At 32.5% G+C, this 25,976-nt stretch overlaps 3 protein-coding genes across 5 annotated transcripts in view; 1 reads left to right on the top strand and 2 right to left on the bottom strand.

Annotated features, from left to right (window-relative positions):
* LOC108766125 (solute carrier family 23 member 1) lies at window positions 1-23,299 on the bottom strand. 3 transcript variants are annotated; one of them, XM_018515211.1, is made up of 13 exons: window positions 23,267-23,299; window positions 5,212-5,340; window positions 4,422-4,579; window positions 3,648-3,853; window positions 3,417-3,543; window positions 2,700-2,820; window positions 2,192-2,447; window positions 1,860-1,988; window positions 1,612-1,770; window positions 984-1,063; window positions 591-732; window positions 381-528; window positions 1-299 (listed from the first exon to the last, which is right to left on the bottom strand). In XM_018515211.1, exons 2-13 carry the CDS (start codon window positions 5,221-5,223, stop codon window positions 248-250), a joined length of 1,590 nt encoding a protein of 529 aa, XP_018370713.1. In that variant the 5' UTR covers window positions 5,224-5,340; window positions 23,267-23,299; the 3' UTR covers window positions 1-247. The 3 variants fall into 3 exon arrangements, with proteins under 3 accessions (XP_018370713.1, XP_018370711.1, XP_018370712.1); XM_018515209.1 differs by lacking the exon at window positions 23,267-23,299 and adding an exon at window positions 12,319-12,703; XM_018515210.1 differs by lacking the exon at window positions 23,267-23,299 and having other exon boundaries at window positions 2-299; window positions 5,262-5,340.
* On the top strand, window positions 15,316-18,650 carry LOC108766124 (nuclear cap-binding protein subunit 3). The gene is made up of 7 exons (XM_018515208.1): window positions 15,316-15,814; window positions 15,905-16,062; window positions 16,145-16,293; window positions 16,384-16,752; window positions 16,844-17,238; window positions 17,317-17,813; window positions 18,281-18,650. Exons 1-7 carry the CDS (start codon window positions 15,725-15,727, stop codon window positions 18,423-18,425), a joined length of 1,803 nt encoding a protein of 600 aa, XP_018370710.1. The 5' UTR covers window positions 15,316-15,724; the 3' UTR covers window positions 18,426-18,650.
* A 121-nt stretch (window positions 23,300-23,420) lies between the features above and the next one.
* The window catches only part of rl (Mitogen-activated protein kinase rl), a 10,401-nt gene continuing 7,845 nt past the window's right edge, over window positions 23,421-25,976 (bottom strand). Inside the window, exons 2-9 of the mRNA XM_018515212.1 lie at window positions 25,248-25,251; window positions 24,897-25,023; window positions 24,701-24,811; window positions 24,346-24,597; window positions 24,085-24,252; window positions 23,790-23,978; window positions 23,577-23,709; window positions 23,421-23,492 (exon numbers count right to left, since the gene is read on the bottom strand). Of these exons, the coding sequence (XP_018370714.1) occupies window positions 23,584-23,709; window positions 23,790-23,978; window positions 24,085-24,252; window positions 24,346-24,597; window positions 24,701-24,811; window positions 24,897-25,023; window positions 25,248-25,251 (977 nt within the window). The 3' untranslated portion in view covers window positions 23,421-23,492; window positions 23,577-23,583. The remainder of the gene's footprint in view (window positions 23,493-23,576; window positions 23,710-23,789; window positions 23,979-24,084; window positions 24,253-24,345; window positions 24,598-24,700; window positions 24,812-24,896; window positions 25,024-25,247; window positions 25,252-25,976) is intronic.

Raw genomic sequence — 25,976 nt, 5'->3', positions numbered from 1 at the left:
AAGAGATAGAGAAGACCTTCATGCATGAAATTGTTATTATTCATAATGATTTGACAAAGCAAATATGATATGACTGAAATTAAGATTAGGAACGGTAATTATATTATGTGTTATAAAATTTTGTATAACATTGTGGTATTACATCTGTTGATTTTTTACATATCACATTTTCCAATTTAAAGATCATATCTTACGACAGACCAAGTGTACGCACATGAGGTAGTTGTGTTATTTAATTTTAACGCACTTATAACTTTTGGTAAGTAGGTAAAAACGGCACATATGATGTCCATTTCCATCTGAAAAATATTAACTTAAATATTAACTGCACGTCGTATATATTATATATAGATAAAATCTATAATATGTATTAATAACACCTTCTCAGCAGACTCATTCCGAACGGAAAGTCAAAAGTATTCTGGACGTACTCAGCATCAGACGCTTTGTCAGTTTTTTTGTCAATCGCGCCATCAGTCAATTCCATTTCTCTTGCCCAAGCCTCCAATCCGCGATCTTTTGCATTACCTTATAAATTTAAATAAATAAATCAATAAGCACATATATCCCATTATTATTATCAATAGTACCTGGGATAATGTTATCCAGTAAACAGCCTAACGCACCACCTACTAGAATAGTGGTGCTGAGTAATACGGTGAATACGCTGTCCACTACGGCACTTCCTGTTTGTATTGTGTCCGGATATTTAATCAGCCACTTCGACAGGACCTGAAATAGATCATAAAATCACATGCGTGCATTCACTCTTGCCTATAAATATATAGATACGTAATTTATATATGAAAGTGTTTATGCATCCCTAGCAGCACAATTCATCGGCGCAACATTGGCCCAATATATCCCCAATGTATGCCAATGTTTAACCATGTTCGCCAATTAATTGTGCTGCTAGGGATGTAAATAGCAAAAATTAATGTAATTGCAATAAATACAAATTTTATCCTGGGGAGTGTACTCACCAAAGGGAAAAACATGGACAAGCCCAAAATGAATAAGTTTCTCGAGGAATTGAGATTAACGTATTGTAATGCCGACAGACCTGAAAAAAAAGAACTGCGGATTAAAAATAAAATAAAAATAACAAAGAAGAAAATATATAAAAGATGAAATAAATAATAAAGAAGAAAGAAAACAGTAATTTTTTTTAATTAAAAGCAGTTTTCTAATTACTTATATTATACATCTAAATTATAAGTACTATGAATAAATTTGCTATCTTTTTTATGAAATCTTTTTATAATAATATAAGTTTTACATATTTCGTTTAATTAATATATAAAAATAAAAATAGTTTTATAGCAATGAGAATAAATCAAATATAGTAAAATATGTTAATATAAGCCTTCGATTTTTGGTGATGCGTAAATAATATATTTTATTGCTTCATAAATTATTCACGCACCAACAACTGCGGAGGCTCATTGACATTTTATTTATATTTGATTTATATTATATATATCTCGTTTAACATTTACGTATATCATCTGAATGCAGACGGCCCCTTCTCTCTCTTTTACAGCTCTGAGATTTAATATTCATAAATAAAAGTATTTCGCAATTGAGAACGTAGAACTAATTTATGCTCACCGAAAGCACAAATCATTCCAAACATGACGCAGAATATTCCACCAACTATCGGCTCGGGAATTATAATGAATACCGCACCAAATTTGCTGATTACACCTTGCAGAAGCATCAGAAAGCACGCCCATTGTATGACTCTGCGGCTGCCGACTTTGGTGACCCCTATAAATTGTTTTCATTACGTTCTATCAGATAATGCTGTTAAACCAAAAATCTGCATTAAACTCGCGGTTCAAAAGTATAATCGTTACCTATCGTTCCGACATTCTCGCCGAATGTATTTGTCCCATTGCCGCTACCCCAAAGTCCGGCCAGTATCGTACCCAGACCTTCTATACCGATACCACGGTTGATCGCATGAACCGGCGGCGGCGGAGCTCCTGAAAGTTTCTCGATAAATCACAAGCTCATTATTAACAACAATTTTGTTCTTAACAAGTCTTATTTTATTTAGGTCGTTTTTATTGATGACAAAAGATTCTTCCTGGAAAGAGTCACCACCTCATTATTAGCACTTATAAATTAGAAATGGCTCTAAAAGGAAAAATCATGAAGAAATCGTTTCTAAAACGAATATACCTACCACACATTCTCGCGGTGGTCGGATAGTAACTGATGGACTCGACAGTGCACGCTAATACTCCTGCTAACATACCAAGTACTCCTGACAATGTTACGGTGGGTACGCCCCACTGTCCAGGATACGGTACCCGAAACCAGGGTGAGTCGCTTATAATTCTCAATTTACTATCCGATCTGGCGGGATGACCAAACGGTAGTGTATCGGTCACTGTTAGTATGGTGCAGATTATCCACATGACAACTATCGTCAGCAAAACCTAATGCAACAAGTACTCTAAATATACATGAATAAATATTGGCGATATTTTCATATATGAATTTTTTATTCTGAAACAACGATCTGCAATTTCGTAAATAGACGCAAAATTTCTACGGATATAAATACCTTTGAATAAAAAAAATATAAAAAGAAATGCTTAAAATAGAAACTCAAGAATCATCATTTATTTATTCTACCGTAATTCGCATTATCATTACGAAATTTAGAATCGTTCTCTCTTGATCCTTACTGGGAAGAGTTTGAACAATTCGAACCAAATAACGTGGAGTCCGTGGCCCTTACGATATATTAGAAACGGAAATGGAATGTTGACCATTATTTGAGAACATGTTGTCAGTAGTATTATTGTTCTAAAAGTATACACGAGCATTCATTAAATCCTATAAGATATCTAATTTTATTAGATTTTAATCCTAAGAATTAGAGGCTTTCAAAATTTATCTGAGTTTACAATTTTTTAAGTCACAAGAAATTGATCAATTATAGTCGCTTTTCACGAGCATTTCCCGAAGATGAAATGAAATGCTGATAAAATGAGTATAGAGTTGGCTTGAGAATTGTTTTGTTATGTGTCAGAGAAGGATATGCAAATGTGCAAGCGAGCGCAACGAACGTGGCAAAATATAGCTGGCCGTTCGTCCATGACGCGCATCTGATCCTCGTCTGCTTGGCCAAGGTCCTTGAACGAAGGTCTATTTTAAAAAAGCTGCACAATTGGATAATCAATCAGCCAGACAGAATATCGTATATCAAAGAGCATGTCGAAACGAAATTTACAGACCGTTTATTGTTCCATTGAACATTCAACAGTTGTAATTGATCAATTTCTTACGGTTTAAGATTTACAGCTTAGGTAATGGCTTATTGTAGAAAACCTTTTAGTCATAATTATTATTATACATATACACGCATATATGTCTATATCACTTATGCCGCACAAACATACCCAGCTGCGATGCCCCAATGCTGAGACGCGGCATCCGCTGCGTTTTCGAAGAGTGATAGTCCAACTAGCGAAACCGTCGGCACAATTGTCAACGGAGTTATAAATTTCAACAAATATCCGACGATACCTGCATGCAAATGCATTTTTAACATCTTAAGATAAAAAGATGAATTAAATAAAGAGAACAAAAATTGTATTACGCAACAGATTTGATAATTAAAAGGCGCTTACCTCCAAATCCAATGATCACTTGGAACAAGGCGGAAACAGCGATGGCACCTGACAGTTCTCTCATTCGAATTTGCCAGAGCTCGGTGCGGTTTTCGTGGGACATTTGCTCGAGAACTTCCGGTGCAGGACACTGCCACTGCGGCAGATTCAATATCGCCAAAGTTGGCACCAAGAATGATATGGTACCACCCTGTACCAATGGCAACCTAATGAAAACATACATTTCTTTGCGATTAAAATTTGTGATCGGTATTCCTACAAGCGTACCAAGTAATGTTAAATTTTATATTATATTTGCAAATAGAGAAATAGTCATTAGAATATATTATAAATGTTTTTCAGCCTAAAAAATGACTTAAAAAATAACAGATATTTCTTTAGTAAGAACTTTTGGACAATATAAAATTGACTTTTTTTAAGTGAAAACATAAAAAATTATCATTTATAAAATAAAAAATTTTAATAAAATAAACTCCATTTAAAATTACCTATAAATAGATTCTTAATTATTTAGTTAATTTTTTAAATATAAGACATGGTTTTATTATTCTGTTTAATTTATAGGTACTTATAAAGACATAATCACATTTTTTAATTTTTTTTAAAAGTATTAGAGATAAGTGCAAAAATTGATTTGGATATATAATAGCAGTTGTTTGTAACTATGTATCTAACTTTTGTTGAACCAAATAAATTCGTATGCAATAATTACTGTACATATATAAAATTCTTTATAAATATATTCTGTCTTGTTGTAGAATTTTATACACTTACCTACATCCTATAGTAGTTTGAATAAACGTCACTAAACCAGTAACAAAGATCATGGTAGAAATAATATGACTCCTTGCGGGGTCATCTTCGGCCATACAGAGGGCTGGCGTCAGAATGAAAGGGATAGAAACGATGGCGCCAATCATGGTTAAATAATGCTAGAAAAACATTTGTTTTATTTACATTGCACTTTCAATAATAAAAAAATGATACTTGCATTAGATTCAGAAAATTGTATTTGAATTGTTTAATTACGATAAAAGAGTGCTGTATCTCTCTCTCTCTCTCTCTCTCTCTCTCTCTCTCTCTCTCTCTCTCCATCTCTCTGTCTCTCTATTTTGCTCTTTCCTAATTCGTTCAATAGTGTGATTGCTTGTTCAATGATATCAAGTTAAACAACTATATTAGGTCATTTATGTGTACGTATTATGTGTGTATATTTTCAAAAGTCATGTAAATAAAATCAACATAATGATGTTTTCCATCATAAAATTTATAGCACAAGACAATACGTAAGATGTTGCAATATACTTTTAACACTCGTTAACGCGTCTCCATTCTTATCTCGCAAAGTAAATGCCTCGCAATAAAAGCGCAAGCTTCCTATTCATATGAAATCATATATAAGACATGACGTTTGGTTTGTATTTTTTATTCTCTTTTTTGGAATATTGGTTGCATTTTTATTTATATGAGGTTGATAACGTATATACATTTTAAATAATTCGTTTAATCAATTCAAATAAAAATTAAATACGAAAATAAAACAAAAAGTAGAGATGTACAAAACCTGTAATGCCATGAATAAACACAAATACCATGGCGGAACGTCATCAATACCATAAGTAATCTCAGGATTTCTATTCGTGTCGTTCGTTGCTTCCTTTGTTATTGGAATGACCGTTGAATTGTCTCTATTCTGAAAGATCAAAGAATAAAAAATGATGATTACACACTGAGAAAAAAAAATTGTTAACTTGACTAAATGCGTTTAGTTCGTAATGATTATTTAGTTCGAATATTTATATATTTAGATTAACAAAATCTTGTAATTTAAAATATGTTATTTGTTTGAATTAACAAATATTTAGTTGAGTTAACAAATATTTGCTTGACAGTCCGTGACCGTTACATTTAGTTGAATCAACTAATATTTTTTTGAAACAGCAACTTTTTTTTCTCAGTGCACGATTAAAAATACTACAAAAATGGATATCAAATAGAAAATATATTATGAGGCAAACCGCCGTTGAAACATAATATTAATATTACAAAAAATATACCAAAGATATGGCTGAAAAAAGCAGCCGAAACGTCGAAATTATATGTACAGAAGAAGAATAAAGGAGAATTATAACGTACATTAATAACAACTGTGTAGCTCTTAGTTGCCTATTGATCTTGTAATATTGTTTTTAATATTATAAAACTTTGTCGAAAAATAAATTAATTTAAAACACAAAATGAATGTCTTTATATTCAGCATTGTGTTTTAAAATTTAATTGAATATATTAAGTAATTATCAATTATAAAATTCACGTAAACCGTAATTTACAATTATGATTTATCGTATGAAAATATGAAAAACAGTAAGACGTGATTTCATTATAAAACACGTCTTGCTATTTTCATGTGATAATATATACACTTGTTTTAAAGTATAATCGTGATTAAAAATAAATAAGATTCTAAATTCTAAAGGACTCACAAAATTGTAAAAAAGAATTAAAATATATATAGAACAATAGCTAATGAGAATCAAAGCTTGTCAATTAGAGCGGTAATTAATTAATATAAATATTCTTTATTCAATTTACTTAATTGAACGTTGCGAATCCGCATCTTCAGCAACAAATTAAAAAATCAAAAGTTCCTAGTAGATCAGGAATAATTATTCTTTCAATTATATTCTTGATACGTTGTATTGTTGGCACATATATGGTTGATCAGTCAAATAACCGCAGTGTCACTTAAGTACAAATTGAAAAATAATTGTGAGAAGAGGTCTGTCAATATTCTATAAAATCCTAAATCCGGGAGCGTGAGATAAAAGCTTTTATACTAATAAATTAAGATAATTTATTGGTTTAATTAAGAAAATTGTTAGATTAACAGGACAATAAGAATCGAATAAAAATATTAAATTTACAATAAATAATTAGAGTTACATGTATTAAGAAAAATTACAAGTTGAAAGTAAATGAATATTTTTTAAAACAACAAGAATTGTTCACAAACAGTTGAAAGATCGTATGGAGAGAACATCTGAATTATTCTGAATATCTCGTGAGGCCAAACCTTTGGCCTCGCGGAATATTCAGAATAATTCAGATGCTCTCTCCACACGATCTTTCAATTGTTTATGAGCAATTCTTGTTGCTCTGGAAAATATTCATTTGGCTTCTCAAGATCTATTGACGACTTTCTCGTTTAATTTTATTGCGTTTTACGTTTTTTTTTTGATTTTTGAACTGTCATACATGTGAAGATAGCTCAATCTCGTAGCCGAAACATGTGAAGATATGTAATTTATGAAAATTGTAATTTTTCTTAATACATGTACTTAATGGCCATTCTATAATAAGCCATTAGTCAAAAATCAGAAGTTAGAAGCTGGAAATTGATGACTGTGATTAGTCAGTTTCCAGCTTCTAACTTCTGATTTATAACTAATGGCTTATTGTAGAATGCGTGTTATTCTCTAATTATTTATTCTAAATTTGATCTTTTTATTTGACTCTTATTGCCCTGTTAATCTCAACTCTATTTAATAACAAGAGTCCTGTATTTTGCTTAATTTAATTAAGAAAGTCTAAGAGAATTGTTATTGAAATTTTTATGGTAAAATAATACAATCCGCAAATTATGTTAATGAGAAGTTATAATATAATATACATGTATTATCATAATAAATCCTACGAAAAAGAATTATCCGTTTTTGTGAGGAGCACTTTATCCCGATAGATATAAATTGTAAATTATTTTCCAGCATTTCTCTTTAATATGAAATATTCTACAAATTTTAAAATATCTAAATGTACTATAATTATATGAAGTTACACACACTTAAGAGAAAATAAAAATAAAAATCTCTTTCGCGAGTTATTATGTGCACGTGTCTTGGACGTGAACGTTTCTAGATCTATCTTAACACAAAAAACTTGCTGCATAAACTTGCTTTTGCATTACATAAGCTTTACTGATAATATCTATTTCTTGTAACAAATTCACTATTTCCGTGGTATGCGCCGACCGGTACCAATTAGTATTAATGGAATAAGGTCAATACAAAACGATGCGAGAATTGTTGAAGCATTACATAACGATCGTCTTTTTTTATCCGAACAGTTATGATTAAATGAAAATTCAGTCACATTTGCTTCCAGAAAAGATTTATCGACAATTACTTATTAATTTTATAGCCTTCTACGTGAACATTAGTCGTGGCTGTAATAACACTGTCTGACGTTTTAAGACTTTCTTTTTTGCTGTTTGAATAAAAGATACCATTTCCGATGTATTTTCGCGCGCTGAACACGAATCCGGCAATGAAATTGTTCTATCACGTCACGTTTTTGAGAAAAGTGAAGTTAAAAGCGTCAAAATTGACATATTTCTTTTTTTTTTGGTAGCGAAATAAATTTTTTTTTTTACTTTTATTTACGGCATCTTAAAGAGCCAACTTTTGTCTTTAAAGATATTTTTTTAACGCCGTACGTTTTTTTTTCACCGAGATAATCGCGTAGTTACAAAGAAAAACGTTTTGTACCAAAAATGTTTTTTAAAAAAAAGAAGTTAATAAAAATTTTTTACTTAATTTAAATTTGAAATTCTTTTACAAATGTTTAAAATTCCGAAATTAATATTGTAAACAATATTTTTTAAATTAAATTAAAGCGCAAATGACAAATTTTAATGATAAACATTTTTTTGCGATGACAAATTTTTCCATGTTGGATCTTCCACTTTGAATTTCGAAAATTTGATTTCAGATTCGTATTTAGTGACCTTAAAAGTTTTGCTACTAAAATCATTACACAGTTCTTAAAATTTTTTCCTCAAAAACATTTTTGACACAGAACGTTTTTCTTTGCGTGACTACGCAGAAATTATCTCAGTGAAAAAAAACGTACGGTGTTAAAAAAAATATATTTTAAAAATAAAAGTTGGCACTTTAAGATAGCGTAAATAAAAGTAGAAAAAAAAATTTATTTCGCTAGCAAAAAAATCACAAATATGTCAAAAAAACATTAATTTTGACACCTTTAACTTCACTATTCTCACAAACCTAGCTAATGCGATAGAGCAATTTCATTACCGGATTCGTGTTCAGCGCGCGAAAATACATCGGAAGTGATATCTTTTATTCAAACAGCAAAAATCACGTCGAGCAGTGTAATTAATGCTGACCAAAACAAAATCACACACACATACACAAATCTTAAAATATTTTATAGACTATTCTCTGTTCGCACGTTTATCTCATGAAGTGTATCTTTGTATACCTAAGTAATTCTCATCTCGTATTTTTATTGATTGCGATACTCATACTAAGCAAACAAAGCTTCGACCGACATACTCTGACAAACGCGTTAAACGCTTGTCGATAATATGAGCTGGAACTTTCCTCGACGATGTCATGTTAGAAGATTTATAGGGAAGATTCCATTGCTTGCGTGAAGCATTATAACTCAATTCAAAAACAGAATTATAAAAGATAATGGCTCTCTATTGTCAATAATTAATACAAGCACATATAAGCCAAACGCAAGTTCTAAGTACAAATATAAAACAAGGATTATCAAATGTAAAAAGACGAATTTGAAGATCGATTAACTATTTACTGAAAAATTGATTCTTGCAAGATGTTGTATGAGAGGAGTTGATAAAAAATCACTGGATATTTTTCCATGCACCTACAACACGAACTTTTGCATATAACTTAGAAAAATTTTAAAGAGTTTAATTCAGCTTGAAGGTTGAATATACAATTTTTTGAAATATCATGTGCTAACGTAATTTATGACACGATTGAATTATCTTAAATATCATTATACATATACGGCATTTATAACCATATTACTACTGAAGATGACTTAATCTGAAGTCAAACTACTGAAGTCTATCATTTTATGTACATACATATGAATTGTTGAATAGAGAGAGAGATAATTGCACACACTCTCTCTCTCTCTCTCTCTCTCTCTCACTCACTCTAATAGCACAGCAGCGCCTGTAAAGCGTTAATAAAGCGCTAATATATTTTTTTTAGTGTCTTTTTAATATTTTGTATAGACGCTGCATGTGCTACTTGGGTAGAACTTGTGTTTGGTTTACACATGCTCCTGTATTTATTATTAATTCGAAAAATAATGTAATTGCAAGAAGATTGCAAAATATAGATATGTATCGAGATAAATATTCGATATGTCATCATATCGGAAACAGATCACAATGATGTAAAATTCATTCAAGGTTTTAGGTTTTTATAAGGCTGACGTTCGATGATAATGTAAAGATAAATATAAAATTTATATAACAATGTTCGCGCTGTTTATTAGAGGTATTTAGAAAATTTTTTCTATATATTATATAGACGTATATATTGAAATATGTTATATAGTTTAAATAGTTTACAATTTATTTACAGTTATCAACATATTATATGAATAATAAATTTTGATTAACAAATAATAAATATTTCTTGTAGGATTTTATACTGAAAAGAGATATGGTTTTGATGAAAAGTGATAACAAAAATTCCATCACTTTTCAAATTTTAGAAACTTTGCTTTGAATTTTTGTATATATAGTAACGTAAATTTATATTATTCGCAATATACGTGTAACATTATAAAGGAGGGTATCTAAAAATGACCAAAATTCTCCCCAAACAGAAACCTAACAAACGAATTTCATACAGTATTTCTTATTGATATGGAATTAAGAGAAAAATAACATTTATAATACCACTTGTACATGTTTTAATTTTTTAATATATCTATATATTTATAGATATTAGATAAGCATGCTGATTGTACAAAAATAAAGAAAATTGAAACATTTAGAGTATGCATTTATTATAATGCTAGGTACATGGAGAGAATTTACACGGAGAGAATTTTCTCTTAGAATTTAGCCTGAAAATCATGATAATAGTAGGACAACATAGTATTTCAAAGAATTGTATATGAGTTTCTTTAATTTACTAATATGTGTCATAATAAGATATGTAATATATTTTATTAATTTTACTAAAGGGTATAGTAAAATTTCAACATTTTAAAATATGTTACGCAGTTTATAATTCTTTATTATTTTAAAAGAATAGATGCTAAGTAGTCATTAATATATAAAATAGCTTATATACAATTTTTACCATACAGAATGATATTTTTAATCTGATTTAGTCACTTATAATTTTACCATGTAACATAGTAATTGATCGATTGTAATCGATATTTATCGGTTATTTTCGTTGTGTGTCTCTAGCTACGCTAGAACTTACTCACTTCAAAACATTTTACAATCTGCATTATAATTTTTACTACATCATTTATAAAAAATCTCTTGTATATTTCAAAAAATCTATCGTTACTGATAATATTTCATTATTGTCAAGTTGTCCCAAGCTTATTACCAAACATGATCGATGAAATTTGTAATGAATTTTGCGGTAAAAAATAACGAAAAATTCTCTTCGTGTAACGTTAGAAAAATTGCTGATAACAATAAAACGTTTTATTGTTATCAGTAATTTGCACAGCACTTCTCAGCATTATAACGTTAATTTTTTCTTCTGCATATAATGTTAATTTTTTCTTCTGCATATACTAAAAAGTACTATGGAAAAATACTATGGAAAAAACTATGGAAAAAATACTATGGAAAAATACTATGGAAAAAACTTCGTTTTTTAAATTTCTGATCGGAGAGAATTTTGGCTATTTTAAGGTATCTTCCTTTCTTTTACAATGAAAATAAATGTGATGATATGAAGTTTCTTTTATAATGTACAATTTTAAGTGACATAAAATACATAAAATTTATTGATAATACTTATTATCGAACGATTTCATTAATTTACAGCAAAAAAATGAGAGAGAAATCTATGCTGGTTTAGACATTGAATCGATGTTGATTCAACATCGCTTGACGTTTATTTCTAGCTGAGAAGATTTACTCAAATCTGAATGATAATTTTTATGTTTTCATTCCGTAAATAAAGTAAAAGAAAAAAGTTGTAAATTATTTATACTTTTTGTCCAAAATAAAGTCCTTGATTATTTAAAATCTGTGAGCGATAGAATTTTTTAATCTTATATTCTTTTTTAGTAGCTGCAAATACATAAAAATCTTTATAAAAATTAAAATATGGAGAATAGAATTTTTGTAAATCAGTTTTTATAAAAATTAAAATATGGAGAATAGAATTTTTTTAAAACAATATGTTATTTAATTATGATATGTTCTGCTTTGATCACATTTTTTATCTATTAATAATAATTAGATTGCCTGATGGTCATTTCGCAATTAATTTTTCTTTAGAAATTATTATATGGAGGAAAGTTTGCAATTTTTAATTATTATTTATTTATTAGCAATCGTTAATATAACGTATGCTTTTTAATATCAAGTTCTAAATTGGAACTTTATTAGACTTACTGGACTTGATTCGAATACAATTATACAAAAAAAATTTACTTTCTCTGATGCTTGATTCGTAAAGAAATGTAATTTACTTTTTAATCATAAGTGAAAAAAATCTTTCTTAATTTGTCTTTATTAATTTATCAGACATTTTGTACATTTTTTTATAAAAAACGAAAAGGGGGGTGACAAAAAGTGCTTTAATATTTGTCGATTTCTGCTCAAGCGTACACAAAAGTTACTCACCAATTCGGATATTGGCATTCCGTTTTCTGACATTTTAACAAAAAATACGGTGCCACAGTCTCACAAACCCGATCGAGCGGCCAATCTAATTCGAAAATCTAGCGAAAGTATTTATACGTTGCTGATATGTTTAAGCAGACGCGCGAAGTTTCTTTCCGCCACATCTAAGGCTACAGTCCACTTGCTTCTTTTAAATGCTCTGAACATTACGCTCAAACGTTAATACGCTCCGATTGGCCCATTACTGTTTCAAATGCTACAATTACTACGTGAACGCTTCAGCCAACCCACCTTCCGAGGTGAGGCAGTTGGAGCGAAGCGGGAGCAAAAATGATAACGTATTGATGACGTAATCAGAATTGCTAGGAGCGTTCCGAAATATCAAATGGACCAGTCATGTCAGTGCTACAAATGTTCTGTAGCGTTTAAAGCGCTAAGTGGACCGCAGCCTAAATATATCAGACGTATCGAAAAATATATCACACGCGATTTTCTCTTAAATGTACTGTCCTGCTATGATACTATCCGCAGCCCATGTCTGTCTCTCTATTAAGCGGTTGCTTCGCATTCTCCATAGCATCTACCGTCCCCTCCGAGCAAAGCGCGAGACGCCGATAATGGATAATATAATTGCAGACGTTCGACCGTTTAATATAACGAGATCGGTTAGTATCTTCGGAAAGGAGGGGGAAGTGTTGAGACAAAGACTCTATATGAGGATAACAAGGCGAAAAAAATTAAATTCCATACAGCACAGAATATCGCTGCAACATGTAATGTTGCTGCAACTTTATGCTGTTCATGGGTAGGGGTTCATTTCAGATTATCGACAGTGTGAGGTTGCGAGACTCGCGAATCTTTAATTCTTATTCTTATTTTCTCAAATCTCAAAACAAATACCTACGTCTACCTAAAAATATTAATTATATTATTCTATGATAATATAATAACATATGATATCTCTTTCGGCGCCTTCTTGCGATGGCCATTTAAAAGTTAAAGTTAATTACCATCTTATTTATCAGAGGACTGTAAAACAATCAACAATGAATAATAAATCAATGACGTAGTAATTATTTCTAAACTTCTTCTTATATTTATGTATTGTTTTTTTTTTTTTATTAAAGTATGATTATTCAAAACAAAAGTAATTTTGAGAAATTTATTTAATCAACATTGATTTTTTTATTTAAATAATCATGCAGAAAATTTTCATATTTGATTGTAGAAAATAGCTTTGCATGCTAACTATAATCTTATAAATTTGTGTGAATTATTCTTGATTTTACGTAATATTTTTTGCTTGTTACTAAACTCTATTGTAATTTATTTACGATTTTATCGCTGCTTAAATTTAAATAAATTATTATATCAGTTACTCGATCATTTGCTGATTTTGTAAAATCAGGATAAAATGGACTTTTGCTTACGTAACACCTTTACCATATGTAAAGTTATAGAATTAAAAAATTTCATACATGTATATGGATACCCGAGCGAATTTGCACCGATTTGGATTGGATAATGTTCTACTTATTGATTGACTTATTGGTTGGCGTTACCAATATTCTACCAATAGGAGAGCATCATTAACGTTATTAATTCAATCCTGGGTAGCGATCATGTAACTATTTCGTTAGGGCGGAAACGTGAAAAGTGAAAATTCCTTATATGCATGTGTGCGTATATACAGAGTGAATGTTAATGGATGTCTCAATCTTTTACCATAGGAAGTAAGTTATCGACTGAGCTATGATTATCTAAATGGTGTATAGTTGATAACTCACTTCCCATGGTAAAAGGTTGGGACATCCATTAATATTCACCCTGTAAATGTACGAATATATATACATACATAAAAATTTGCACTTTTCACGTTTCCGCTCTAGCAAAAAAGTTACATGATTGCTACCCAGCTGATTGGTGCAAATCCGCTCGGGCCGAATACGTTATAATTTTGTTTTATTGCTTTTTGTGTTCTCAAGACAGATTTTGATCGGCTATAATCAAATCGGCTACTGAGCATCGCTCAAGTTATTTATATTTATTTTGAATATGAAATCAAAAGATTGTATAATCAAGTTTGGATACAATATTATATATCAATGCATCATTATGGGATAAGACGATAAGCAATTAAGCTGCTGAAAACGATTTATTGAAATATTAATTATGGGAGTAAATTTTACCCCCACAACCGGCTTTTTACCAATTTGTGTTCGGTGTCAAAGCACTGTTGCCCGTATGAGGATCCAGGGGATCGATTCTATAGCGGGGAGCACAGACTCTTGCATAACGCATAACACGTAATGCATAAGAATATATACCAATCGAAGTTCTCCGTTTCTTTTCCTTCCATGTAATAGAGAACTCTGGTTGGTTCAATTTCTTATGTCTCATGTTTTATGCATTATGCAAGAGTCTGTGCTCCCCGCTTATATCTCGAAACGAGGTGAAAATTACAAAAGTGAGTGAATTTACTAGAATATTGATAATTTCATTGGTCAACACCTAGGGTGCGTTCCGTTTCTCGCATGATGTGCATAATGCATCGTTTATCCTTGTTGCTCACCAAATGTTAAACAAGGACAATGGATGCATCATGCACATCATGCGCGATACGGAACGCACCTCTAGTAAATTTGTTCACTTTTGTAATTTTCACCTTGATTGAAGAATGAAGATACAGAATCGACCTCCAGCAGCCATTAGATATATTATATGTGCGTCGTACGACGCTTTGCAACCAATCAGAAAATAGGATTCCAATGGATTTTGCCTCGTATCATCGGAATCCTGTTTCCTGATTGGTTGCGGAGCGTCGTACGACGCAAATCGGATGCAGGGTGAATCCAGCATATCACTGCGCATGTTCTGACACTTCGACGATGATGCTCCCATGTAAACATACCCTAAAGGTGTCTTCATGCTGACGCTCGACTCAAGCATCAATTTTGATCACGTGACCAGTATAAAAAATATCTTTATACAAAAAAGGACAGTGTGGCCGCTTTCAGATTTCTCTCTGACTCAATCGTTGTATTGACTGAACGCACCTGTCACATCCAAGAGGTGATTGGTTACGCGTCATTTCTTGGCAAAACGTGTAACTCACAATCAGCTACAAATAGAACAGACTTATTGATGTTATCGTGGTGATTTATCATTGTCCATCATCATCCCAGCTGTAGCTATAGCAGGCCAGCCTGTCTACACCTGGCTATAGCAGATATACGGTCGCCGTGTTATGGTTAAGTTATATTTGTAAACTGTAAACTTATTACCTCCATTTGATGGTAGAAGCCGTTATTCGCAGAACGATCGGATCGTCTGTGAAATTAGTGATACCTATCGATTTTTCCTAGCGATATTTAAGCGTCTAACGCATTTGTATCGTGTTTACACAATGGACGAGTACGACGAACCTTCAGACGTCGAGATGGTGCCTTTCAATAAAATAGAGAGATCCGAAGCAATATTAAAGCCAGAATTACAGGTAACAGAAATGAATGATTTTAATTGATATGTATGTCGTTAATATAATATTTTTAGGTGTGCTTCAAATTACACTTCTAAATTCTTTTAGATACAGACATTAGAGAGTAATTCTGAAAAATCAATAGACATGTCAGGCATAGATATATTTAGCAAAGAGGAAAGATTGAAGTTAGAGGAACGAGCAAAACGTTTTGGCTTGACGGAAAAATGCAAGGAATTATCACTAGAAGATGATCTGTATAGCAGGTATAAGATATTTAATTGATTCGGTAAATTGATTTGATAAAAATAATTGCTGTTGTTTCATATTCTTATGTAATGCTTGCAGCATGGGTATTGCGGACGATGAGAACGTAAAGAACGTTAGATTGAATGTAATTCACATGAGAGGAACTGAAGATATGAGCACCAAAGATGTATTTAAATATTTCCAAGATTATGATCCAATGTCAATTGAATGGATCAACGATGTATCATGTATGCTTCAAAAATTTGATTTTATTTGAAATAAAATGACACCATATCATTTGCCACTGACATTTTGATATATAATTTGTAATATTACAGGCAATGTAGTCTGGTTTGATAAAGACACAGCAGCTAAAGCTATGATGGGATTATCTAGGAGAATTTTAGGCAGTATCGTAAAATATTCGGATCGAGAGAACAACGATTCTGAGAATACGAAAGATGACACAGTGAAAGCAGATGAAGAAAACGAATCTATCAGTGCAGACAAGAATGGAAAGGAAGACAATTGCATTAGCATTAAAGATATCGATTATCCATTACCTCCTGGTACATGGAGAAAAGGTATCGATTATCCAAAATGTAAAGGAATCTACTTGAGATTCGCTACTAAGGCGGACAAAAAACAGGTCAACGCAGAGAAAAGAAGTGAATACTATAAAAAGTATGGAAATCCCAACTTTGGAGGTAAATGCAATTATGTATAGCAAAATCAAATTAGAATTAAAAATCATGAGGACAGATGATAAAATGATTTTGTTTCTATGTAAATATGTAGGTCTCAAAGGAATTTTAACGGAATCTCGTAAGCGTATGTACAAGCAAATAAAACAAAATAAACGTAAATCATTGGACGAGGATCAAAATCAGGATCAAACAAAAAATCCATGGGGTGCGTTGTCCGAGACGTGGGGTTTGAACGATGTTGTAGAGGATGATTTTCTCCCATCAAGAAATGGTGTTAAAGACCAAGGACGTAGCATAAAGGAAAGATTGGGTCTCAAATACCCGGAAAAGGATATGGTGAAAGCTGAAGAATCGGGTGAGGCTAGTTCGAGCGATAGTGATAGTGATGAGAGTTGGTGTAAACGGAGTAAAATTCCTCGCATGCGAATGCACGCCGATGATGAGGAGGAAAAAGTACAGAAGCGTCGGGCGAAACTTCGAGTCCAAGTTAGTTTTTTATCATTAAACAAATTTTTTCTTAATGTGTTCCACAAGTTATATCCAAGATGTATTTTTTTCTTTTAGATGATTCTGAATAACTTAAATAACAGCGGTGACTTACGATCAAAGCTAGGAAAACCGAAAGCGAAAGTACAATATCGCGAGCCCATTCAAGTAGTGGTCACAAATACGATCGCAATAAATTCGAAACGCGATAATTCTGGGATAATTCGGCAGCAGGGCCATCAGAATGTGAAAGAAATACACTCGATGGAAAGAGAAGAAGGAGAATGGCAGGAATCGGAAGAGGATGGACATGAAGAAGACAAGGAGGAACAGAGGCTAGGCCAGATAAACACAGAGGAAGAGCGAGAAGAAGGAGAGGAGCAAGAAGATGAAGAAGGTGAACACAATGAAGATGAAGAGGACAGCAGCGAAGAAGACGTGCTTGCAAAGGAGATTCAGGGCCCTAAAGGCAGTGTGATAAAAGTAGTCCCGCCCAAACCGCGTATTGCGTCCACTGTGTGGGCAAGACTAAATCATGCAAAAAGCGAAGCTAGTGACAGCTATTTAAAAAGCAGGTAAGGAAATAATTTAGTTAATGTTATCTACCTAAGATATGACAAACAGCATAATTTTTTTCAATCGTATATTTTAATTTTCAACTACAAGTTGGCAAAAAACGGAGGCAGTATGTGTTTCACTGAAGTCGCTTGGTTATCAAAAATCTCCACAATTGCAATGTATTTTCTTATCAATTTTTATTGGAATAAATATTTCATATATTCTAATTAATTTTTCAAATTAAATGTTCCGACAATATTTTTCATCTTGCTGATTTTGTTAAAATGTAGATGAATACATGTAGAGCGTATATAATACTTTGTGTTATATAAATTGTGATATACAATAATATTTTTAATGTATGCCTTCAGTATCTTTGGGAAAATGCGCATCTTTTTTAAACGTATGCGTATAATTTATTATTACATGTACTTTGACATATACATCTGCAAGCAAATTCATGAATTCTGTATTTTTTTTAAAGGTCATCAAACAGTCGCGATTTGAGGAGTACTCTAAAAGGCGGTGACCTGCGATCACGTATCGGAAATCACACCAGAGGACGTTCTCCATTGAGAATAGAAGTAAAAAACGACAAATACACAAAAGACAATAGTGGCGGAGATTGATTCCTATACGAACAATCTAATTGTTTAAAAGCTCGAAAATTGTAAAAAGCGCAGATGTATTGTTTTAAGATTTTTTCGTAACATTTTATATCGGCTACGGTGGAATATAGTTTTAAATTAGCATGTGGGTATATATGTATTCAAGTTTACATAATTTACTGGCTTAATGTGAAGTTTTTCTTTTTTCATCATTGAAAAGATTGCAATTTTTTTTACACATGCATATATCATGAGAAGAGGAAAATATTGATATATAAAAAATTTTTATTTTATACTATACGTTAATGATCGATCTTCCAGTAATAACCATTATTGTTTTTTATTATTATTAGACAGATAATGAATGCTTCCGATAATATCGCGTGTAAATTTGATTATGACATAGATCATGTGTCTACAAACTGATGTATATTTCTGTGAACAGAAAAGAAAAACGGAGTACTTTGAACAATTAAGTACTTTAACCGAAATATTTGTGCAATTATGGGAAAAGAAAAATTTCGAAGAAATTTCTCTTATATTGCTTCGAAATTATGATATAAAACAATGTATCTTTTGCACAAAGAATATCATACGAAAGTATAGTTCCGTAAGCTCTCGGAACAACATCGCGTTTTTCAGATGAATTGATGAAGTGAGATATTTTGTAAAAGCATTTCTGATGATTCAGGATAATATATTACTGCAACAAAAGAGTGATGAAAGAATTAAATAATAAATAATGATAATCTATGCTGTGTTACATTTATACCATTTCTCTGATATATTCTCTTATCGTCGAATTTTCTGGTTGATAAATTTTGACGGTGTGACTCGATAAATTGTGAAAAATTATGCGAAAAGCGCATTAAAATTTTACTTTATTATTTTTCAACATGATGTAACCAAAAACGAAACTTACAGAAATTATTGCTTCGTAATTTAAAATTAAAAACTTTACAGGGACAAATAACACAGTGAAGATAATTGGCCAATAGTTTCTTTTTATATTAGCACAATAATAACTGGAATAGCTATTTAAAATACAATAATCGATAATGATTAATTAACATGAATTATGACGATTCGTTACGGATAACAATTATTTGGAACAGCAATCGAGGTAATAAAGAAATCGGGTAAAGAACACAGTAAGTACATTTATTTCTTAAATGGCTGCTTAGCTACATTCATAGGTTCTCGTTTATAAATTTCTCCGTTCAATATTATATTTTTGAAAAAATAATTCCAAATCGAAGTGATTGTATTCGATTTGATTATAAATATCGAAATGATCCATTCACCGCTTTTGTGGCTAATTTTTAATCTCTTATACTGTATCATGTTTCATATTTATCGAATGAACAACGCATTAAAAATTACGTATTTAATTTTATCCGTATATTCGATTATCCCTTCACCCACACGATAATTTTACGTCGAACATAAAATTATGTTCGTTATAAGTAGAATTAAAATTTAATCTATTTTAATTTTGGCTTTCTGATTACTTAATTTATTGTATTCATTGAATCGCCCTATTTTCAATGAAATTTCTCTGAATATTATAAATTTAGCATATCTGAGGAGCAAATCCGATTAATGTGATCGATCCAACGCGGCAGAATAATCCACTCTGATTAAAAGCATTACGGTTTCAGCTCTACAATCTTGTTAAATAATAAGATAAATTTACCGTCGTTTTATAAACGCTATGAATGCAGCTTCGGCGACAAGAAACTATCAATGATTCACAGCGACACAATTGAAACGGACAAGACGATATCTTTCACGATATTGCCGTTCGGGGATTCGATATGATTAGAATTGGAACGACAAGAAACCGAGGGATAGAAACAATCTGGGGAGACGAAATGCTGACCTTTTTATTTAATCGAAAAGCTAAAAGGGCCACTCAGTTGAATCGCAGCTTTATAGGCTTTTGCGTCCCAAATTGTTTCAAGCGTTGATTGCGATGGTATAAATACATCTTCCCGCGATGGAATTCTTGCCGCACATATCTGCATACGTTTGCTGCGCACAATGTGAAAAATCCGATCTTGCCCGTCGTTGAAGAGGCGGTCGTGCGGCCCTTTCTCTTCAAAGGCTTCTTTTTCCTTCCCTCCTTCACTTCTATTCTACGTAAAAACGCTAAATAATAGTCAATCACTCGTTAACTCAAAAATTAACAACTGTCATTCTACAATTAGTTGAGGAAACGGCATATTACTCTTCCATCTCGCTCCGCTGCCTCTCTTTCTACTCTTCTTTACAAGTTCAATGATATAGCCGTCGAAATAACATCGAAAATCGACAGACGAAAATATTCCGTGAATGCATCGGATATACAAGAATCGGCAACAACAACAAGTACACATACATAACTTTAAGTATATTAGGCCAGATGATATCGATAATGTCTCATCGATATATTACGCGTAACGTTCTACGTTCATCATCTCAGCATTTTCCCCAAAACACTTGTTTTTCACCTTGTATCACAACCCAAGTAACACAGCGCCTACAAAGTGTTAAGAAAGCGCTAGAGTGTATACATGCATATAAGCGCTTTTTTAGTGCTTTGCAGGCGCTGTTGTGTTATTTAGGAATCTATATGTATGTACTACGTATCCAATTATCATTGACAGCGAGAGCTTCGATTTCTCGTCGGCTTACAATTTCGCTGAGCGCACGATTTTATTATCGCTTGCCCATGATCTACGATATTATACGAACTGTTTAAAAGGCCTCAGACGTGAGAGAGCATTCTTCAAAAGGACTTGATATATGGATCGCATCCGTTGATGTAACAGGTGTCTTATTTAACTCTGCAGTAGTGACATAAGGTCATAAAAGACTCCGCGGGCGGAGCCAGCGTTTTACAGGGAGAAAATAGCTGAATATATATTGTGTATTTAAATTCTAACATATTATCGTGAACTGGTATGAACTGGTTTTCTGTCAAGACGAATTAAACTCCATAGAGAGATTACACTCACTATACATTATGAGTATACGGTTTTCAGAAATCTCAAGTGCAAGATTTAGTATATCAATTTAATTTAAATTTTTAATTCAACTCTATCACGGGAAGAGAAACTTGTAAGAAATAGAAGCACAATACATATGTATGTATCTATCGGAAGTAGTTCTTTGTACTCGCATGTGGAATACTCAAATAACGACTAAGATCCATCCGTAGATCATTAGAAGATTGATATACATTTACTTTACTTTGAGTTACACGTACAACTAAAACCATCTGAATTCGTCATCCAATACCATCAACTAACGTGAAATGACCTAATTTAGAATCTGTTGTTATAAAGGATTCACCTGGTAATTTCATTTTGGAAGAGATTATGCCTGTGTGTACGTCGTGAGGTAATCGAACTTATACTTGCCACCTAATTGTAATTTATTCGCGTTTTATAATCGAAACTTGTACCGCGCAAGAAAACTGTAAACCGCGAGAGATTCCTTAACTCTTTTGCCCACGACAATTTGCCAAACGAATTCGCACAACGGATAAACATCGAAGGAAGATAAATATGTATTAAATCGGAGACGCGGAGATTGAAATCATGACATTATGGTAATGATAGAACATTATTCGCTGTTATGTTCCTCGCATTCTTAAGAAGGAGGCGAGGCGCATCAGCATGAATCAGCCTCAACGAGAATCCGTAATCACTAGAAATGCATCTTAGATCTAGATAAGAATCTTACGAGCAATGAATTTTTATTATTAATTTATTTTTTAATTCTTTAATTATTATTATTAGATTATCGAAGAAGGTGAAGATCGGTAACAGTTAATAGAGGAAGTAAATACTTTGTCCCTGTTTTAGTATTTTTTTCCTTCACTTCTTTTTTTCTTAATTTTTACCTCGTCTCTCACAACCTATAGTTTTCTTGGGAATAGGATTAAAAAAATTCTCTATGTATTCACAGTAAGGCCGAATGGAGCTATTGATATCTGTCAGCGAATTCGATTTCTATAGCAATTCAAATTGACTTTATCGTAAATAGATTTTGGATTACGATATTAATTTTGGGTGGCTCTAAGAGCAGATGAGAGGTTCAAACGATGTAATAACATTTTGTAAAATTTCCGAAATACTAACTTGGGACTTCCTTCTACACGTTATTCAAATTTTCACTTTAGTTCTCATGACTCGGGCGCCGTCGTTACTATCACACGCTCAGAAAGAAGATCACGATTCTCTTTTTAACATAAATTATATACTAATATTTTCGTGAACGCGCCGATTATTGCACGTCGCGTATTTGCTATAACGTTGACTATTATAAACAGATTAAATACCAAAAGAAATTCTGCCACACACGTACGTACGTACGCACGCAAACACAGTCATACGTACACACATAAGACGAAAAACATCATACCAAATGAATTATACGAATGCGCTACAAGTGTTCGAATCTCGTAGACGTAGAGCGAACGTTTAGTGTATCGATATTCTCGATATCTACGATATTTCCGATATCGGAAAACATCGAGGCACGATAAGCCGAATATATTGCCTTAGTTACGCCACATAATTACACGTTGTAATCTCAGCCATTTCACTTTCAGAAGGTAAAAGAAATAATTCGAGAAGAAACGATGAAATGAAGATAAAGTGTTTCGCGTGTCACGCCTCGTCACGCTCGCAATTAAATCACAGACAGACGGTATGGTACGATACGGTACGACGATGATAAATAAAAAATACATGTTGTACCAATTGATATTATGCTATGTTCGGTATAACATAAGAAACACTATATTTGCTTTCTCCGAGTAAGGACATGCGAATGTACAAGCGTATGCGCGGCATTGCGACTGTTTCACTCACCCGATTAATCGGCTCGATTAATCGTTCGTTGATCGCTGAACTAAATCTTTCATCAACATCCTAGTATTTTTGTATCATCGGCAATTCGAGCGGCGATGAAGTGGCGATGATTGTTAAAAGTACGCTTTCTTCATACCAATCCCGTTATTGTTCGTTTTCCGTTCCATTCTATTCTTTTTTCAGTTCATCACGCGTATCCGCTATTGCGATTCTGGCAACAGCATGCCTGATGAAAAGAAAGGGAAGTAACATTCGATTGTCGGCGCATCAAGAGACTGGCGATACGATAAAAGACGAATTTAACAATTACCAGTCGACTACATAGCGTTCTCTTGATGATTTTTTTGGAACAATAGAGTCTCCTCAAAAATATATTGTTTTAATACTTCTTTTGGAAGATCATCCAACTCCATGTCGAACTTAAACGGCTCCTCTGCCACAGGCTGAAATTTACGAGTAACAACATTACTTGTAATTACAATTAACATTCGTGATGGCAATTTTACTGCATATAGAAATATACCTCATCGCCAGGGTCATAATATTGCTCCAAGTAGGGATGTGCCAACGCATCTTCCACCACGATACGCTTATTAGGATTGAACGTCAACATTTTGTCTAGGAGGTCCAAGGCTCTTGGATCGGCATTGGGGAAAAGACTCGTCCACGGAACCTTTGGCTTATATGGCAACGATTGGAGATAATTCCGTGCCTAAAATCAGAACGCTTTAATATCATTATGTTATAAATGTAAGATGCGAGTCAACGAGCGCATAAAGTGCGATGCAAAAAAACAGGTAGATGTAAGCATCCAGTACTTTCTCATTTATGATGCACTCGAGATCCTCCGGCGAGGGCGATCCGAGAACACCGAGAATATGATTCAACTGATCTAAATAGTGTTTGCCGGGGAATATCGCTCGTCTCGAGAGCATCTCCGCCAGGATGCAACCTACCGACCAAATGTCTATGGATTTGGTATAACCCTGTGTTAAGAGAACTATGTTAGAGCCACGTAGACGTGTGAAATATGCATGGTTCTCATTCCTTGAATGCGTTTTCACTTGTGAGACGAATACCTTGGAGTTAAGCATAATTTCCGGAGCTCTGTACCACCTCGTCGCCACGTATTCCGTGAGGAAACCCGCATGATTGTGCTCCGGATCCGCGACTCTCGCTAGACCGAAATCGCAGATCTTAAGGTCACAGGTGGTATTCAACAGCAGATTACTCGGCTTCAGATCTCTATGTAACACGTTCGCCGAGTGTATATACTTCAACCCCCGCAATATTTGGTACAGAAAATAACATATGTGATCGTTACTAATAGCCTGCAAAACGAGAATTTTATTTGGACGTTTCGTTAAATTTGTAGTGTTTTGTTTTTCTCTTTAGTCTTTAACGCAGATCTACAGAATTCATGCCAATACTTACTTGTGTCTTTAGTAATTTATAGAGATCAGTTTCCATCAGACATTGAACGATATATACGTCTTTCATTTGCTCCATAGTCGGCGCTCTTAATATATCCCTTATATCTATTATCTATTGCGAAAAAGAACGCAATATATTAATAACTTTACTTTGTAAAAGGTACGCTTAGTGCAAATTGTTGGGGCGTCCAACTTACGTTCTCGTGCTTAAACCTTGTAAGAATTTTTATTTCTCTTAAGGTTCTCTGACTATACGTTTGATGTTCGAAAGGCGAGATTTTTTTTATGGCTACTTTCGTTTTGGTGAGGTTGTCGTAGGCGGACCTGCAAGAAAATGTTATAAAGATAAACCTAGCCACATTTATTATTCAGCGGAGACCTCTTTGGGCGCGCGTTTCTGCTCCAGGCGTCTCTTAATTCTCCAATTATCCCACAGTACATCTCGGGTTATATGAATAAAAGAAAGTCTTTTTCAGCAAAACGATAAAAGTGGAAGAGCAAATATTTGTTTCAAAATAAAAGTGCAGGATAAAAACAACGCAATTTGCACGAGTAATCCTTTGCTACAAAAGCGATAGATTCCACACTCCTGGCATCTTTTATTCGCAATATATTTCATACATTCATGATTCAATTGCAACAATCTTTTCACGTACTTGTGAATCTAAAATCATTTCTTGCAAGACAGATTAATAAAAATAATAAAAAGAAAAAAAATTCCTCTGTAAGTATAAAGAAATATTTTTAAAGTAAGAAGTATAGTCCTCTGCAGTTTATTTTAAAATTAAATAAAGCGGAAAAAATTTTGATAAATAAGATGGTTTTTATTTCGTCATACATATTCTTCTGTTTTTAAATTTTTTTTATATATGTATATTCTTTTCGTATTTTATTCGCGATCGATCGTATAAGCGTAAAAAAATATATATACAACATTATATATTATTTATATATATATATATAATTGATATATTTATAAATAATATAAATAATATATTATTTATAAATAGTTGTATATAATATATAAATTATATCTGTATATATATTATTGAAGAGAAGTTAAAACGAATACATTCGATGGCACGGAAACAAAGTTTTCAAACACGTCGATCTTTATATTTCAAAATATACATTTTCCTAAGTAGAAAATTAAGTTAAATTTAAATTAAATTACATATATAAATAAAATTTTTTTCTATTCATATATTTCCACAAACTTGCTTCACGACAAAAGCGAGTGCCTTTGGCTGCGTTCAGCAGAAAAAGAGCTTTGCAAC

This window comes from Trachymyrmex cornetzi, unplaced genomic scaffold, assembly GCF_001594075.2.
Source record: "Trachymyrmex cornetzi isolate Tcor2-1 unplaced genomic scaffold, Tcor1.1 scaffold57, whole genome shotgun sequence".
Taxonomy (NCBI): Eukaryota; Metazoa; Arthropoda; class Insecta; order Hymenoptera; family Formicidae; genus Trachymyrmex; species Trachymyrmex cornetzi.
The sequence above is the reverse complement of the archived record's forward strand: the minus strand, read 5'-3'. Positions and strand labels throughout refer to the sequence as shown.